At 45.8% G+C, this 14,637-nt stretch overlaps 1 protein-coding gene across 3 annotated transcripts in view; it reads right to left on the bottom strand.

Annotated features, from left to right (window-relative positions):
• SLC4A2 (solute carrier family 4 member 2) overlaps positions 1–14,637 on the bottom strand; it is a 205,222-nt gene that overhangs the window by 52,255 nt on the left and 138,330 nt on the right. For all 3 annotated transcript variants that reach the window (XM_033932744.1, XM_033932743.1, XM_033932745.1), the window contains 2 exons: positions 12,177–12,291; positions 1,335–1,519 (listed from right to left, as the gene is read on the bottom strand). In XM_033932744.1, coding sequence (XP_033788635.1) covers positions 1,335–1,519; positions 12,177–12,291 — 300 coding nt within the window. The remainder of the gene's footprint in view (positions 1–1,334; positions 1,520–12,176; positions 12,292–14,637) is intronic.

The following is a 14,637-nucleotide window of genomic DNA, read 5'->3' as shown; positions in this document are numbered from 1 at the left end:
TTTTATGCCGTCATCTTCTATGTTTCTATGTTTCTATGATGTGGGTCAAGAATAGCTTGAGATGAAAGGAAGTCCAAGCTACAGCGGTGAAGAGCATATTCAAGTAGCTTGGATAAGAAGGGGAGGAGGAAGCTGGGGTAGTAGTTGAAGGGGTATGTGGGGTCTAGTGAGGGATTCTTGAGGAGAGGTGTAACTACGGCATGTTTGAAGACATCAGGAACAGTTGCCATGGAGAGGTGGGTGGGAATTGGATCAGAGGAGCAGGTAGTAATTTGGGAGGAGGAGAAGATGTGCAGTTTCCTTTTTGGTGATTTCACAAAAGGAAGAAAAGGTGGCAGATATTGAGGGAGGTTGGAAGAAGGGACAGTTGGAAGGGTGGGTGGGGGGTGGTGACCTGGTTGAGAACTCAAGGTGAATCTTGTGAACTTTGTCATTGAAGAACTCTTCCATTGTCTGGGGGGAAAGTGAAGAGGGGATTGGAGGTGAGGGCATTTTGAGTAGAGAGTTAAGTGTGGCAAAGAGACGGTGAGATTTCGAGTTAAGGGAGTTAGTTAAATGGGCATAATATTCTTGTTTGGCAAGTGAGAGGACAGACTGAAAGGATCACCCTACATTCTCATGAGAATTGGGAAAAAGGTACCTTCATCCCCACATTCTTTCCAGCAGCCATCCAAGCCACTCTATGTTCTGCCTTAGAGAAGAGAGCTAGTTTTAAATATAGCTTATTAATCTTATATTGTGATTTTCTAGAGATGATACGTGCTGAACACTTCTGCCCATATTTATAGACTTTAACCCAGTGTTTGTCTCCCACTGTATTGGGCAACCAGGAATTGCTCGCTCTCTTTTTATGTTTTTTTAATCTTTATTTCTGTGGGAGACAGGAGTGGGGTGAAGAGCATAAGGACTGCAGAGAAACAAAGCCATCAACAGGGGGGAGGGGGAAAGAGAAGGACCTGGAGTTCCCCCAATGTACCACAGGACCGTAGTCTTTTCCCTCTCCCTTACCAGATTATCGTAGATCCTGCTGCATGATAGATCCAGCACCATCTGCTGGAGGCAGAGAATACTGGTAAGCACAGGTTGCATGATGCCCTTTAAAGGAGCTGGATTCACAAGAACTAGTTCTTTATCTCCATTGGCTGATTGAAGGACATAACCCACTGTTTTTGGGATAGTCTTGGAAAGTATTATTATAGCAGAACAGGTGAAAGCTGGTTACCTCAGGAAGAGCCTTTTGGCTCTTTTTCCATTCTCAGTCCTCCATCCCCTTATTGCTCTTACCCCTGAATAGAAAGCCAATGGGAATAGGAAGGGGGCAGAAGTGGTTTTACCTTATCTGACATCAGGGTGGAAATGGAGCGCCCGATCTCATGGTAGTCCATATTGGTATTGCTAGGACCCAGAAGTACGAACAGAAACCGAACTGGTACTGGCACCTCCAGCACTGAGTCCAACTGCACTGCCTCCTGTAGCCTCACAAATGCCATGGTTGGCTGGTCCAGGAACTCCACACAACCTGCAGGGGTTATAAATACGAATAGCTCTCATTCAGCTTGGTTTCATATGTCCTTCTATAATTTTCTCACATAATATTGTCTATTGCCTATGTCTAGACTAATATTGTACAGCTTTGGGTAAATTTCTTCAAAAAGGTGGTAAATAAATTGTAATAAAAAAAATACCCTTCCAAAACTGGGTCTCACTACTATACCATCTTTGACGTGTCCCTCATACCCATTCCCATTGCTGGTTCTCAATATAACACCATCTTTGTCTGATGCCTCACCTCTCATCCCATCCTAATACTAGGTCTCTGTTCAACACCATTCTTGTAGGGTACCTCACCCCAAAATCCAAAGCCTGGGCTCAATTTCATGCCATTCCTGCAGTGTAACTCACACCTTCTTCCACTGCTGGGTTTCAGTGTCACTCCCTCCATTCCTGACTCGTACCTATGTCAAGTCTCTGTATTACACCATTCGTGACCCAATCTTCCAACCCCATTAAACCATCCCTGTCCACTACCTCACACCGCCTCCCAGTTCTGGATCTGAGTATTATACTCTGTCCTGTAATTCAGGGGTATCCCTTACCAAAAGGGTCCACATTGTTTAGGCATTTCGAAAAGGGGCCCTTTACTGACATAATTCAAGTTCAATTTATTTTTTAAACTGCTATGCGGTTTTACGTAGTTAATGTTAAAAATACTGTCAATAGACAGTGGACAGCATACCAAGGGCAAGAGGAAGATTACGACTAAAAGCAAGGAGAGATGGGGTGGAAACAAGGAGGTTATAAGGCTCTTCTTGCTTTCTACGAGTACCAGCCTGAAAGCAGAAGGAGAAATTAGGTTCTTACCTGCTAATTTACTTTCTTTTAGCCTCTCCAAAACGGCATAGGCATCTTAATAAGTGGGTTATATCTCATCATGACCAGCAGGTGGAGACTGAGACAAATTAGGGGGAATGGTAATCCCCCTGATTACCTCAGTCTGCCGAATAGCCAAGCAGAACTAAGAACTGTAAACAGAAATAAACAAGACTCTGAACAGGAGTAAAAACTAATATACCTGAATGCTGTTGGAAAATGCAAAGGAGAGATCCCAGCAAGAAAATGTCCCCACAGCTCGCCAGCTATGCTAGCTGAACCACAGCCGCTGTTCTTCAATTCTCCCCGGCCCTAGAAAAATACTAGAACCCGCAGAAAAAACCAAAATCTGCACATGCAACACCCACAAGAACAACACGACAATAGACAGGGTGGTGTCCTATGCTGGTCTGGAGAGGCTAAAAGAAAGTAAATTAGCAGGTAAGAACCTAATTTTTCCTTCTTTAGCAACTCTCCAGACCGGCATAGGCATCTTAACAAGCGGGACGTACCAGAGCATCCAACCCTTGGCCTAGCAGTCTCTGTGGCGCCTGAAGAAGTGGGTTGTTTTGGCGTTGACACTCGTGGCCATCAGGTCCATGAGGGGCTGACCCCAAGCTTGCACTATCAACTGAAAAGCCACGTGACTTAGACACTACTCTCCGGGATCTAATAAGTGATGACTTAGAAAGTCCGCTTGAACATTCTTCATTCTAGCTATGTGGGAGGCCGAGATGTCCCAAAGATGAGACTCTGCCCAGACCATGAGCAGAGCCACCTCTTGTGCCACCAGAATGCGCTTGGTTCCCCCCTGACGATTGACATAGGCTACTGATGTGGCATTGTCTGAAAGAATCTGAACTGACTTGCCAGTCAAGAAGGATCAGAAGGCTAGCAGCACCAGACGGATGGCTCTGGTTTCCAGAACACTGATCGACCAGGTTGCCTCCTTCGTGGACCAGGTGCCCTGAGCTGAGTGACTGAGACACTGAACTCCCCAACCGAGGAGACTGGCATCCATGAGCATCAACATCCACTGTGGCTGATCCAGACTCAACCCTTGGACTAGATAATAATAATAATAATAATAACTTTATTTTTCTATACCGCCATAGTCAGGCGACTTCTAGGCGGTTTACATTGCAAGAAGGCTGGACATTCAGCGAATAACAAGAGGTCTCAATACAATACAATAGGTCAACATATAATACAGTACAATGAGTCTATGTACAATACAGTACAATGTAATGCAACATGTCTAGATATAATACAATATAATAGATCTAAATACAATACAATACTTAAGTCTTGATAAGTCTTAATACAATACCATACAATGGGTCTAAATATAATACAATAGTGTAGAAGGAAAGTCCTGTACAGATTGGTGTTCAGAGGGTAAAGAATATCTGAGTATTTTTTTTTTTTTTTTTTTTAATTTCCATTTGAATTGGAGTTCTAGGAACAGCGAATATATGAGTACATGAGGAGCTTCTTGCGGGAGAGAAAGAAAGGCATTTTCAGGGAGGGGAGTCCTAAAGAGGGAGGGGATAATATTAGTCAGTGAATTTTGCGAATAGGGCGGTTTTGATTGATTTGCGGAATGCACTGTAAGACAGATTGGGTTTGTTTATGTAGTTTTTCAGCCAGACTTGCTGTCTGTTTGCTTGGAACTTAAAGGTTCTATCCAGGAATGATTTGTATCTGCAGCCAGTAATCTTTGGGTATGCAAAGATGTTTTTGTTTCTGGTCGCTCGTGTGGGGTTGTGAAGGGTGAAGTGAGTTTGTAGGTATGAAGGTGCTAGTCCCCAGGCTTGTCTGAAACAGGTGCAGGCAAATTTGAATAGTATTCGTGCTTCAATTGGAAGCCAATGCAACTTTTTATAGTAGGGGCTGATGTGGTCGTTTTTTCTTAGTCCGAAGATTAGTCGAACGGCGGTGTTTTGTAATAATCTCAGTTTTTTTATTGTTTTTTGTGGTATGCCCAGGTAGATGATGTTGCAGTAGTCAAGGATGGATAAGATCAGTGCCTGTACCAACAACCTGAATGATGTTGGGTCAAAGTATTTTTTTATGGTCCTTAGTTTCCATAGCGTGTAGAAGCATTTTTTCACTAGTGCGTTTGTGTGGTCAATCATAGTTAGGTGTGTGTCTAGAGTGATACCGAGTATTTTTATGTTTTTGGAAATTGGGTACTCGTGATTGTTTATTTTTATCGATGTTCTTGTAATTTTGTCATTAGGGCTAGCCAGAAAGACCTTTGTTTTTTCTGCGTTTAGTTTTAGTTTGAAATTAATGGTCCATTTATCGATTTCGGTCATTACGTTTGAGAGCTTGTCTACAATTTCTTTTGTGATGTCATTTAAGGGGATTAGAATGGATATGTCATCTGCGTAAATGTAGTGTATTAAATTTAGTTTTTGTAGGAGGTGACTTAAGGAGGCGATATAAATATTGAAAAGGGTGGGAGATAGTGGGGAACCTTGAGGCACGCCTGAAGGGTTTTTCCATGGTTTGGAATAATTACCATTGCTGATTACTTGATAGGATCTGTTTGTTAGGAATTCTTTGAACCAGTTCTTTGCTTTTCCAGAGATTCCCATCACTTCAAGGCACAGTAGCATGATTTCATGATCTACCAGGTCGAACGCGCTGCTAAGGTCTAATTGTAGGATTAGTGCGCTTTTGCCTTTGCTAAAGAGGTCGTAAAGGTGGTTTAGTAAGGAGGCTAAGACAGTTTCTGTGTTGTATCCTTTCCTGAATCCTGATTGGTGTTCACTAAGGATGTTGAATTTGTCTAGGTAGTTTACTAGTTGAAGGTTGACCAATCCTTCCTGTATCTTTGTGAAAAGAGGAATGCTTGCTATGGGTCTGAAATTGGATATCAGAGCTGAAGAGGTTTTGTGATCTTTGGGGATTGGGGTGATTAGTATGTGTCCCAGTTTTTTGTTTAGTGTTCCACTTGTGAGGGTGGAAGTTAGCCATTCAAATAGTTCCTTTTTAAATTTTGGGGGAGCAACTATCATTATTTTAGGGGGACATGCATCGAGTAGACAGTTAGATTTAGTGTATTTGTTGAATAGGTTTAGGAACTGATGCCAATCTGGGTATTCAAGGTGGTCCCATATCATGTCGACTCTGGTGTCTTGGTCGTGAGGTTCTAGGTATTGAAGAGCATTTGTTATGGTAGTGGGTAGAGTTGCTCTTAGGTCAGCAATTTTATTTTGAAAGAAGTTGGCTAGTGTTTGTGCTGAAGGGGTGGGTTCATTGTCCTTTTTCAGTATTTGTGTTGTATCGGTTATTGTTTTTACTAGTTTGAACAACTCTTTGCTGTTTATTTTTGATGTACCAATTTTTTTTGCATAGTGCTTGGTGCGTTTTTCTTTGATCATATTTTTGTATGTTTTCATTTTTTGTTTCCAGTTTGTCCTGTCTGACTCATTGTTTGTTTTTTGCCAGATTCTCTCCATTTTTCTTAGTTCCTGTTTGGTGGTTAGTAGTTCGCAGTCGAACCATTCATTTGGTGGTCTATTTTTCTTTTTGTTTTGTATGTTTTATATGGTGCTATTTGGTCTAGGAGATCTTTGCTGTAAGTTTCCCATCTTGTAGGGAAATACTGAGTTTCGTTGGTTATGGGATGTAACTCATAGTGGGTCCAGAATTCTGTTGGGTTGATAATGCCCCGGCTGGTAATTGTGTTCGTGTTGACGTTTTTGTGTTTTTGTTGTGTGTTCTGTTTTAGCCAGTGTAGGTTGAATTTGCCAATGAAGTGGTCTGACCAGACGCATTTTTCCCAGGGTCCTGGGTAGTATTGTATTTTGGGATCTGTTATTTCTTTGTGGGAGAAGGTGATTAAGTCTAGTTTGTGTCCTTTTTCATGGGTTATTTCTGTGTCTGGGTTAGGAAAGTCTAGTGATATTAGGAAGTTGGCGATTTCGGTTATTTCAGGTTTTGTCTGTTGCTCTAGATGTGTGTTTATGTCTCCGAGAAGCAGGTTGTATGGTCCTTTTAGGGTGGATAGGGTAAGGAATTCGGCGAATTCCTCTTTAGCGTTTGACCATTTTTTGGGTGGGATATAGAATAAAGTTGTAATTAGTGATTCTTCTAACTGTGCGTTTGTGATTTTGCAAGTTAGTATTTCAAGGTTTTCAGACGATTTGGAGTCTGGAACCACCAACGATGACTGCAGCGAGCCAAGCCCCTCAGAGGAACAGGAAGAATCAGACTGTGCCTCTGGGGTGGCCACCTCCGAAAAAGAGCATACTGAAGCGGACGCATGTGGGCCCGAGCCCACCTCACTGGGATGCCATAAGCAGGTAAATCTGAGATTGCAATTTGCTTACCCGGGTCTCTGGGAGAAACACCTTGCCCAAGGAGGTGTCAAACAGAACTCCAAGGTGCTCTAGGCCCTGAGATGGGGTCAACTGACTTTTGGAAAAGTTGACAACTCAGCCTAGTGACTGCAGGAACTCTACCACCCGAGCCGTGACCCAAGTGCTCTCCTGCAACAACTTCACTCAAATCAACCAGTCATCCAGGTAGGGATGAACTAGAATGTCCTCTTTGCACAATGCCACCACGACTATCACTATAACCTTGGTGAACATCTGCGGAGCTGTGGCCAGACCGAAAGGAAGCGCACAGAACTGAAAGTGCTGACCCAAGATTGCAAAGCAGAGGAAACGCTGATGGAAGGCCCTGATTGGAACATGCAAGTAAGCCTCCATCAAATTGAGAGAGGTCAGAAAATCCCCAGCTGAACCACCAGAATCACCGACCTCAGTGTCTCCATGCGACAAGAAGGAACCCTGAGAGCCCTGTTGACCCCTTTCAAATCTAAGATGGGTCGATAAGTCCCCTCAAAGTAAATCGAGTACCTGCTGGAGAAACACTCCTGAGGATGGACTTGAATTACTGCTTTGAGATCTAACAATCTTTGAAGGGTCTGGTGAAAAGCCTGCTTCTTCCACAGGGCAAAGCTAGAAAAAGATCTGGCAGGGAGTGAGCAAACTCCAGGGTATAACCATCCCATATCACCTCCAAGACCCACTGATCGGACATGATTTCTGTCCATTTTGGAGAAGAATTGCACAGACGGGCACCCACCGGAATTAGAGGGGGCGCCAGCAATGAGTCATTGGGCAGGACGGGGTGCAGGGGCAGCAGCAGAGGGATTCCCAGCTCCTTGACAGGCCCCCCGAAAGGACTGCATGCGCTGAAAGAAAACGACCCCTGGAAAGCCCAGAAGAGGAGAAGGGAGCAGCTCCACGCCCAGGGCGATATCAGCGGAACTCCTGCAAACGTCCCCAAGTAGTGCCACCCCTAACAGCCAGGCGAGCACGGTCTTCAAGCAGGCGGGGCACTTTCGAGTCCATCAGAGTCTGAACCAACTTATCTAAATCCTCTCCAAACAAAAAGACCCCCTAAAGAGAAATTTAGTAAGCGCGAAGTCACAAGGTATGACGAGCAGTCACCCCAAAAGCCATAGAATTGGCAGACGTCTGCACCAAGTCCTAGAGGGCGTCTGAGAGGAAAGAGGCTGCCATCTGAATCTTTGCCACCTCCTGATCCACGAAGGACAAGTCATCAGACTCACGGTCAAGGACATGCTAGGCCCACCGAAAACGGCTCGAGCTATGAGCCCCTCACAAATAGCCGCCTGGACACCCAAGGCAGAGACATTAAAATTATGCTTAAGAATGGTCTCCATCATATGTTTCCCAGAGTCCCGTAAGGCAGAACCGTCCTCTCCAGGCACAGTATGCTGTTTAGCAATAGCTGAGACCACCGCATCCACCACTGGAGTCTTCAAGGTAGCCCTATCCCCCTCCAGGATGGGATACAAATGAGGCCTGGAGCTCGCAAACCAAAACAGCTCCTACGGCATATTCCACTGCACCAGAATAATATCCCGAATATCCTGAAACATAGGAAAAGAGCGGGACGCAGAACAGATCCCTTTAAGAAGAGGGTCTCAGGTGGCGCCTACTCAAAGCGCAACACCGAGGAGACCTGAATCAGAACTGGGAGCTCATCCCTCTGAAAAAAAGGGCGCACCATGGATGCCTCCTCGCTGGTAGATGGAAAAAACCGAGTCCCGGGTACTAGCGGCCGTCCCCTCGAGAGGATCCTGGAGGTCTCACCAAGGGTCCAGGTCCTCATGCATTGGTTAAAATGCTCCTCAGACAACAAGTCCTCGTTCCAGGCCACACATGGGCACCTGGACAAGGAAGGAGGAGGGGGGACATGAAAAGAATTAAGGGGTCAAAGCAGCAGGGAACGCGGAGGGAACAACCCCCCTCCCAAGCACAAGCAGGACCCCTGGCCGCCTGAAAATATGCTTTACACAAAGCAAAAAGAAAATGAGGAAAAAACCTCCTGGCAGCCCCATGGGACTCCTTGCCACAGCAGGGGACCCAGCTGAAACCTGTCCCTGTTATTCCAAAACAGGGGGAAGGTCACCTGAGGCTACATACAAGATGGAGGGGCTTCCTGTCAAAAAACGTGAAAATCCCGCAAAAATAACCCCTCCAGGGCCTACAGCGGCTGGGAAGCCTGAACTGTCCCAGCCGCTAAAGCAGGCATAAGAACATAAGAACTGCCATCTCCGGATCAGACCCATGGTCCATCGAGTCCGGCGATCCGCACATGCGGAGGCCCAGTCAGGTATACACCTGATGTAGTTTTAGTCACCCATATCCCTCTATGCCTCTCATAAGGAGATGTGCATCTAATTTGCCTTTGAATCCTAGCACAGTGGATTCCTTAATAACCTCCTTTGGGAGAGCATTCCAGGCATCTACCACTCGCTGTGTAAAGCAGAACTTCCTGACATTTGTCCTGGACTTGTCCCCCCTTAGCTTCAAACCATGTCCTCTTGTCCGTGTCGCGTTGGACAATGTAAATAATTTATTTTCCTGCTCTATTTTATCGATGCCTTTCAGCATTTTGAACGTCTCGATCATGTCCCCTCGCAGCCTCCTCTTCTCAAGGGAGAACAGTCCCAGTTTCTTGAATCGTTCCTCATATTCCAAGTTCTCCATACCTCTTATTAGCTTCGTTGCTCGTCTCTGCACCCTCTCCAGCAGTTTTATATCCTTCTTTAGGTTGGGAGACCAATGTTGGACACAGTATTCCAAGTGTGGTCTGACCATTGCTCTATAAAGCGGCATTATGACTTTCTCCGATCTACTCGTGATTCCTTTCTTTATCATGCCCAACATTCTGTTTGCTTTCTTTGCCGCTGCCGCGCATTGTGCCGACGGCTTCAGGGTCCTATCTATCAGTACACCCAGGTCCTTTTCTTGTTCGCTCTTACCCAGAGTTGCATCTGACATTCTATACTCGTGTTCCTTATTCTTACTACCTAAATGCATTACTTTGCATTTCTCCACGTTGAACTTCATCTGCCATTGCTCTGCCCATTTCTCTAACTGATACAAGTCGCTCTGGAGTTCCTCGCTATCCTCCTGCGATCTGATTGCCCGGCATAGCTTTGTGTCGTCTGCAAACTTAATGATCTCACTGGATGTTCCTTCTTCCAGGTCATTGATATAAATATTAAATAGGATCGGCCCAAGCACTGAGCCCTGGGGCACACCACTAGTCACTTTCTCCCAGTCAGAGAACTTCCCATTTATGCCCACTCTCTGCTTTCTGTTTTCCAGCCATTTGCCTATCCACCTTTGTATATCTCCCTCTATTCCATGGCTTTGTAGTTTCCTGAGAAGTCTTTCATGTGGAAGCCGGCATCAGTTGTTAGGGAATCCCCAGCCACTTTGGTGGTAAGGGAATCCTTTGTACCTTTACCTTCGGCGGCTGAGGAAATCCCTCCGTGGGCAGCGGGGGAAGACCGGGCTTCCCTGCTAACAGCTGCCAACTCGCGAGGCACTAGCGGTGGGGAGCCCTGGACACTGGCACCCGCTGCTGACGAGGCTCCTCCACTGCACCGGCCCGAACAGCTGTTTTCAGGCCGGCCGCGAGTGCCTCACGTCTGGAGCACAATCAGCACTTTTTCCCTTGCAAAGTGCTCATTGCTCCATATGCAACCACGAAAGAAAAGTGCCAGTTAGTTGAAAAATACAGTAATTTAAAGGGAAAGCAATCTTTCAGACCGGCACTGCCTCAGGATTTTTTTTTCCCACAGAACAGACTCCACTTGGCTCTCCAAACAATATGCCTTACAAACCAGGGGGGGAAGGCTTATTGTTGAGGCACCTCTAAAAAAAATGTGGGGGAGGTGAAGGAAAGGGGGGAAGGGACCCAGCACACAACCCACCGGGTTTGACATCCCCAGGTCAGATGGACCGTCAAACAGGGCCCACCCAAACTCAGTCCAGCACAAAAACAGGGCCTTGGAGACCTGAACAAATTCCAACAGCCCAGATAGAAAACAGAGGGTAGGGTTAAATGGTCATTTTTCTCAATGGAGGAGAGTAAACAGTGGAGTGCTGCAGGGGTCTGTACTGGGACCGGTGCTATTTAACTTATTTATAAATGATCTGGAAATTGGAATGATGAGTGAGATGATTAAATTTGTAGATGACACTAAACTGTTCAAAGTTGTTAAAACGCAAGCGGATTGTGAAAAATTGCAGGCGGACCTTAGGAAACTGGAAGACTGGGAGACCAAGTGGCAGATGAAATTTAATGTGGACAAATGCAAAGTGATGCACATTGGGAAGAATAACCTGAATCACAGTTACCGGATGCAAGGGACCACCTTGGGGATTAGCACCCAAGAAAATGATCTGGGTGTCATCGTAGACAATACGATGAGATCTTCTGCCCAATGTGTGGTGGTGACCAAAAAAGCAAATAGAATGCTAGGAATTATTAAAAAAGGGATGTTTGACAAGACTAAGAATGTTATAATGCCTCTGTATCGCTCCATGGTGTGACCTCATCTGGAGTATTGCGTTCAATTCTAGTCTCCTTATCTCAAGAAAGATATAGTTATGCTGGAAAAGGTTCAAAGAAGAGCGACCTAGATGGTAAAAGGGATGGAACTCCTCTCGTTTGAGGAAAGACTAAAACAGTTAGGCTCTTCAGTTTGGAAAAGAGATGGCTGGGGGAGATATGATTGAAGTCTACAAAATCCTGAGTGGAGTAGAATGCGTACAAGTGGATCAATTTTTCACTCTGTCAGAAATTACAAAGACTACAGAACACTCAATGAAGTTACAGGGAAATACTTTTAAAACCAATTAGAGGAAAACATTTTTCACTCAGAGAATAGTTAAACTCTGAAACACATTGCCAGAGGATGTGGTAAAAGTGGATAGTGTAGCTCTTTTTAAGAAAGGTTTGGACAATTGCCTGGAGGAAAAGTCACGTGGGAAGTCACTGCTTGCCCTGTATCGGTAGCATGGAATATTGCTACTCCTTGGGTTTTGGCCAGATACTAGTGACCTGGATTGGCCACCGTGAGAACGGACTACTGAGCTTAATGGACCATTGGTCTGACCCAGTAAAGCTATTCTTATGTTCTTATGAAAACTGAGGTAATTAGGGGGAGTAACCTATTAAGTACTATTCCAAAGCTTTGTCTCAGTCTCCACCTGCTGGTCATGATGAGATATAACCCGCTTGTTAAGATTCCTATACCGGTCTGGAGAGTTACTAAAGAATGTAGAGTTTCAACAGAACAGAAGGCCTTTTTTTAATCTATTAAGAACCACAATATTTCAGTGCTCTAGGGGATGCCTTAGTTATGGGTATCAGGGGGTATCAGGGTTTTCAAGCAGTCAGCAGATGGCTCTTATCTTTGAGTTCAAGCTTTTGCACTGGGGAGGGACCTTTCTTACCTACGAGAACCACAGTGGCCTCTGCATCATCGGGAATCTTTTCCAGCAGTTTCAATTCGTGCTTTGATTTTGACCTCTGGATCCCAGGGAGTGGAACTGGAGACAACGAATCTCTCTGGAGGGAAGTACTCATAGTTAGAGAGTAGGCAGAAAGAGGAAGTCCTTTGTGCATAGAAACAGGGGAGAAATGCTATAAAAAAGATGGCTTTTTCATGTGGTCTTCAGAACTAACTGAAGTCTTGTAAATTCAGACTTATGGCATGAGATGAGTGGCTTCACCAGCATAGGATGGGAACACAATTAGGGTTACCAGATGTCCAGAAAAATCTAGACATGTCCTCTTTTTAGAAGACTCTCCAAGTGCCCAGATGGATTTCCAACACCCGAATTTGGGGGCCACATCAGGAGAGCCACCGAGCATGAGAGAATATGACCCAGTGATGTCACATGCATTGCATCTACACATGCTCGGAATCCCTCCAGATGTGACCCGGATTTAGGGAAGAGGAGACGAGGTTTGTGTGTGGGCGGGCTTGGGTAGAATGGGGCGGGGTTGGAGACAGAACAGGGCGGGGCCTCATGTACTCTTTTTTTTTTTTGCACAAACAAATCTGGTAACCCTAAACACAATTATATTTTGGAATACAGTGCTCCCCTGGTCATTCCCGGTTGGTGATTTGCGGTCCCGGTCATTCGCAGTATTTTCCGACTGTGAATGACTGGGCAGGAGAGGGCAGCTGGAGAGGCAGGCGAGAGCAGCCAGAGTGCCGGCGAGTTAAGGAAATCACTCGCGATATGCTCCGACCGCCTCTTCCTGCACTAAAGTCGGGCCTCACCAATCAGGAGCTGCGTGTCAAAGCAGCTCCTGATTGGTGAGGCCCGACTTTAGTGCAGGAAGAGGCGGTGGGAGCATAACGCAAATGATTTCCTTCACTTGCCGGCACTCTGGCTGCTCTCGCCTGCCTCTCCGGCTGCCCTCTCCTGTCTCCCCCGCTATAATCCGTATTTGCGATCATTCAGCTAATGCAGCTCTAAAGTTTGACCTTTTGTCTTCAAATGTCATTGTCGTTTATAAATAATGGTTATCAGAATACATTCTAGACCAGTGATCCCCAACCCTGTCCTGGAGGACCACCAGGCCAATCGGGTTTTCAGGCTAGCCCTAATGAATATGCATGAGAGAGATTTGCATATAATGGAAGTGACAGGCATGCAAATCTGCTCCATGCATATTCATTAGGGCTATCCAGAAAACCCGATTGGCCTGGTGGTCCTGGTACACCATCAAAACGCAGAGGACAGTGGCGCGCCTGACATTTGAGCGCAGGTCAAATGTGCGCTGCTGCTTCCGCCACTGTGAGGCCTTAGAACTGCTTGCGCTGAAAACTCCCCCAACCCCCCCCAACAGGAGCACAAAGACTTCTAAGTGTAGTGGGGGGTTCCCCCCACACATCTCCTTAGAGCTCAAAAGGGAAGGCCTAAAAGCAGTGAAAGCGGCGATGCGCGTTTGTCCTGCATGCAAATGTCGGCACGCCACTGTCCTACGCGCTTTTGATTCATCACCGGTGGTCCTCCAGGATAGGGTTGGGGACCACTTAGGCTCACAAAACCTGAGAGATTTGCACTTTGTGGGTCTGAGTAATATTTCCATTATTTATCATTTCTATAGCACTGAAAGGCCTATGCAGTGCTGCATATGTGCATTTAACAGTCCCTGCTCAGAAGAGCTTATAGTCTGATTTAGACAAATAGGGTTGGAGAATTTCTCACCGAATGGTAAGATGGACATAGGTATCTTGTGGTGAGTGGAAGTTAGGAGTTGAAAGCGGTGCTTGGATTTGAATATTGCTAGAGACGGAGCTTGATGTAATGACTTGGAGAGTCTGTTCCAGACATACAGCGCAGCAAGACAGAAGGTCTTGGCAGTGGGGGAGAAGGATATGGACAGGAGGGACTTTCCCGATGAACAGAGTTCGGGGGAGAGATATTGAGGGGCTGCCGAGTGGATTCTCTGCAAGGAGAACTGTTCCAGCAGTTGGTAATGGACCCACGTGGGATGGGGCCCTCCTGGACTTGGTGCTTACAAATGGGGGAAGAGTTTCTGATACAGTTCAAGCTCCTATTGCTGCTCCTCAATATCTCTCCTCTCTTCTCTCTCCTTATACACCTCACAGAGAACTCCGTTCCTCTCCTCCACTGCCAATTCCAGACTTTGTTTCTTTCATCTAGCTGCACCCTATGCCTGGAATAAATTACCTGAGTGTCCACCAAGCCTCTTCCCCTACCTTGTTTAAAAGCAGACTGAAAAGCCACCTTACTCCCCACTGCCCACCAACCCAGCCAGCTGATTAACCGTTCCCCTTAACTGGATCCATGACATCCCGTTTGTCTGTTTAGATCAGGGGTCTCAAAGTCCCTCCTTGAGGGCCGCAATCCAGTCGGGTTTTCAGGATTTCCCCAA

This window comes from Geotrypetes seraphini, chromosome 2 (genome assembly GCF_902459505.1).
Source record: "Geotrypetes seraphini chromosome 2, aGeoSer1.1, whole genome shotgun sequence".
In the NCBI taxonomy this organism is placed as follows: domain Eukaryota; kingdom Metazoa; phylum Chordata; class Amphibia; order Gymnophiona; family Dermophiidae; genus Geotrypetes; species Geotrypetes seraphini.
The sequence above is the reverse complement of the archived record's forward strand: the minus strand, read 5'-3'. Positions and strand labels throughout refer to the sequence as shown.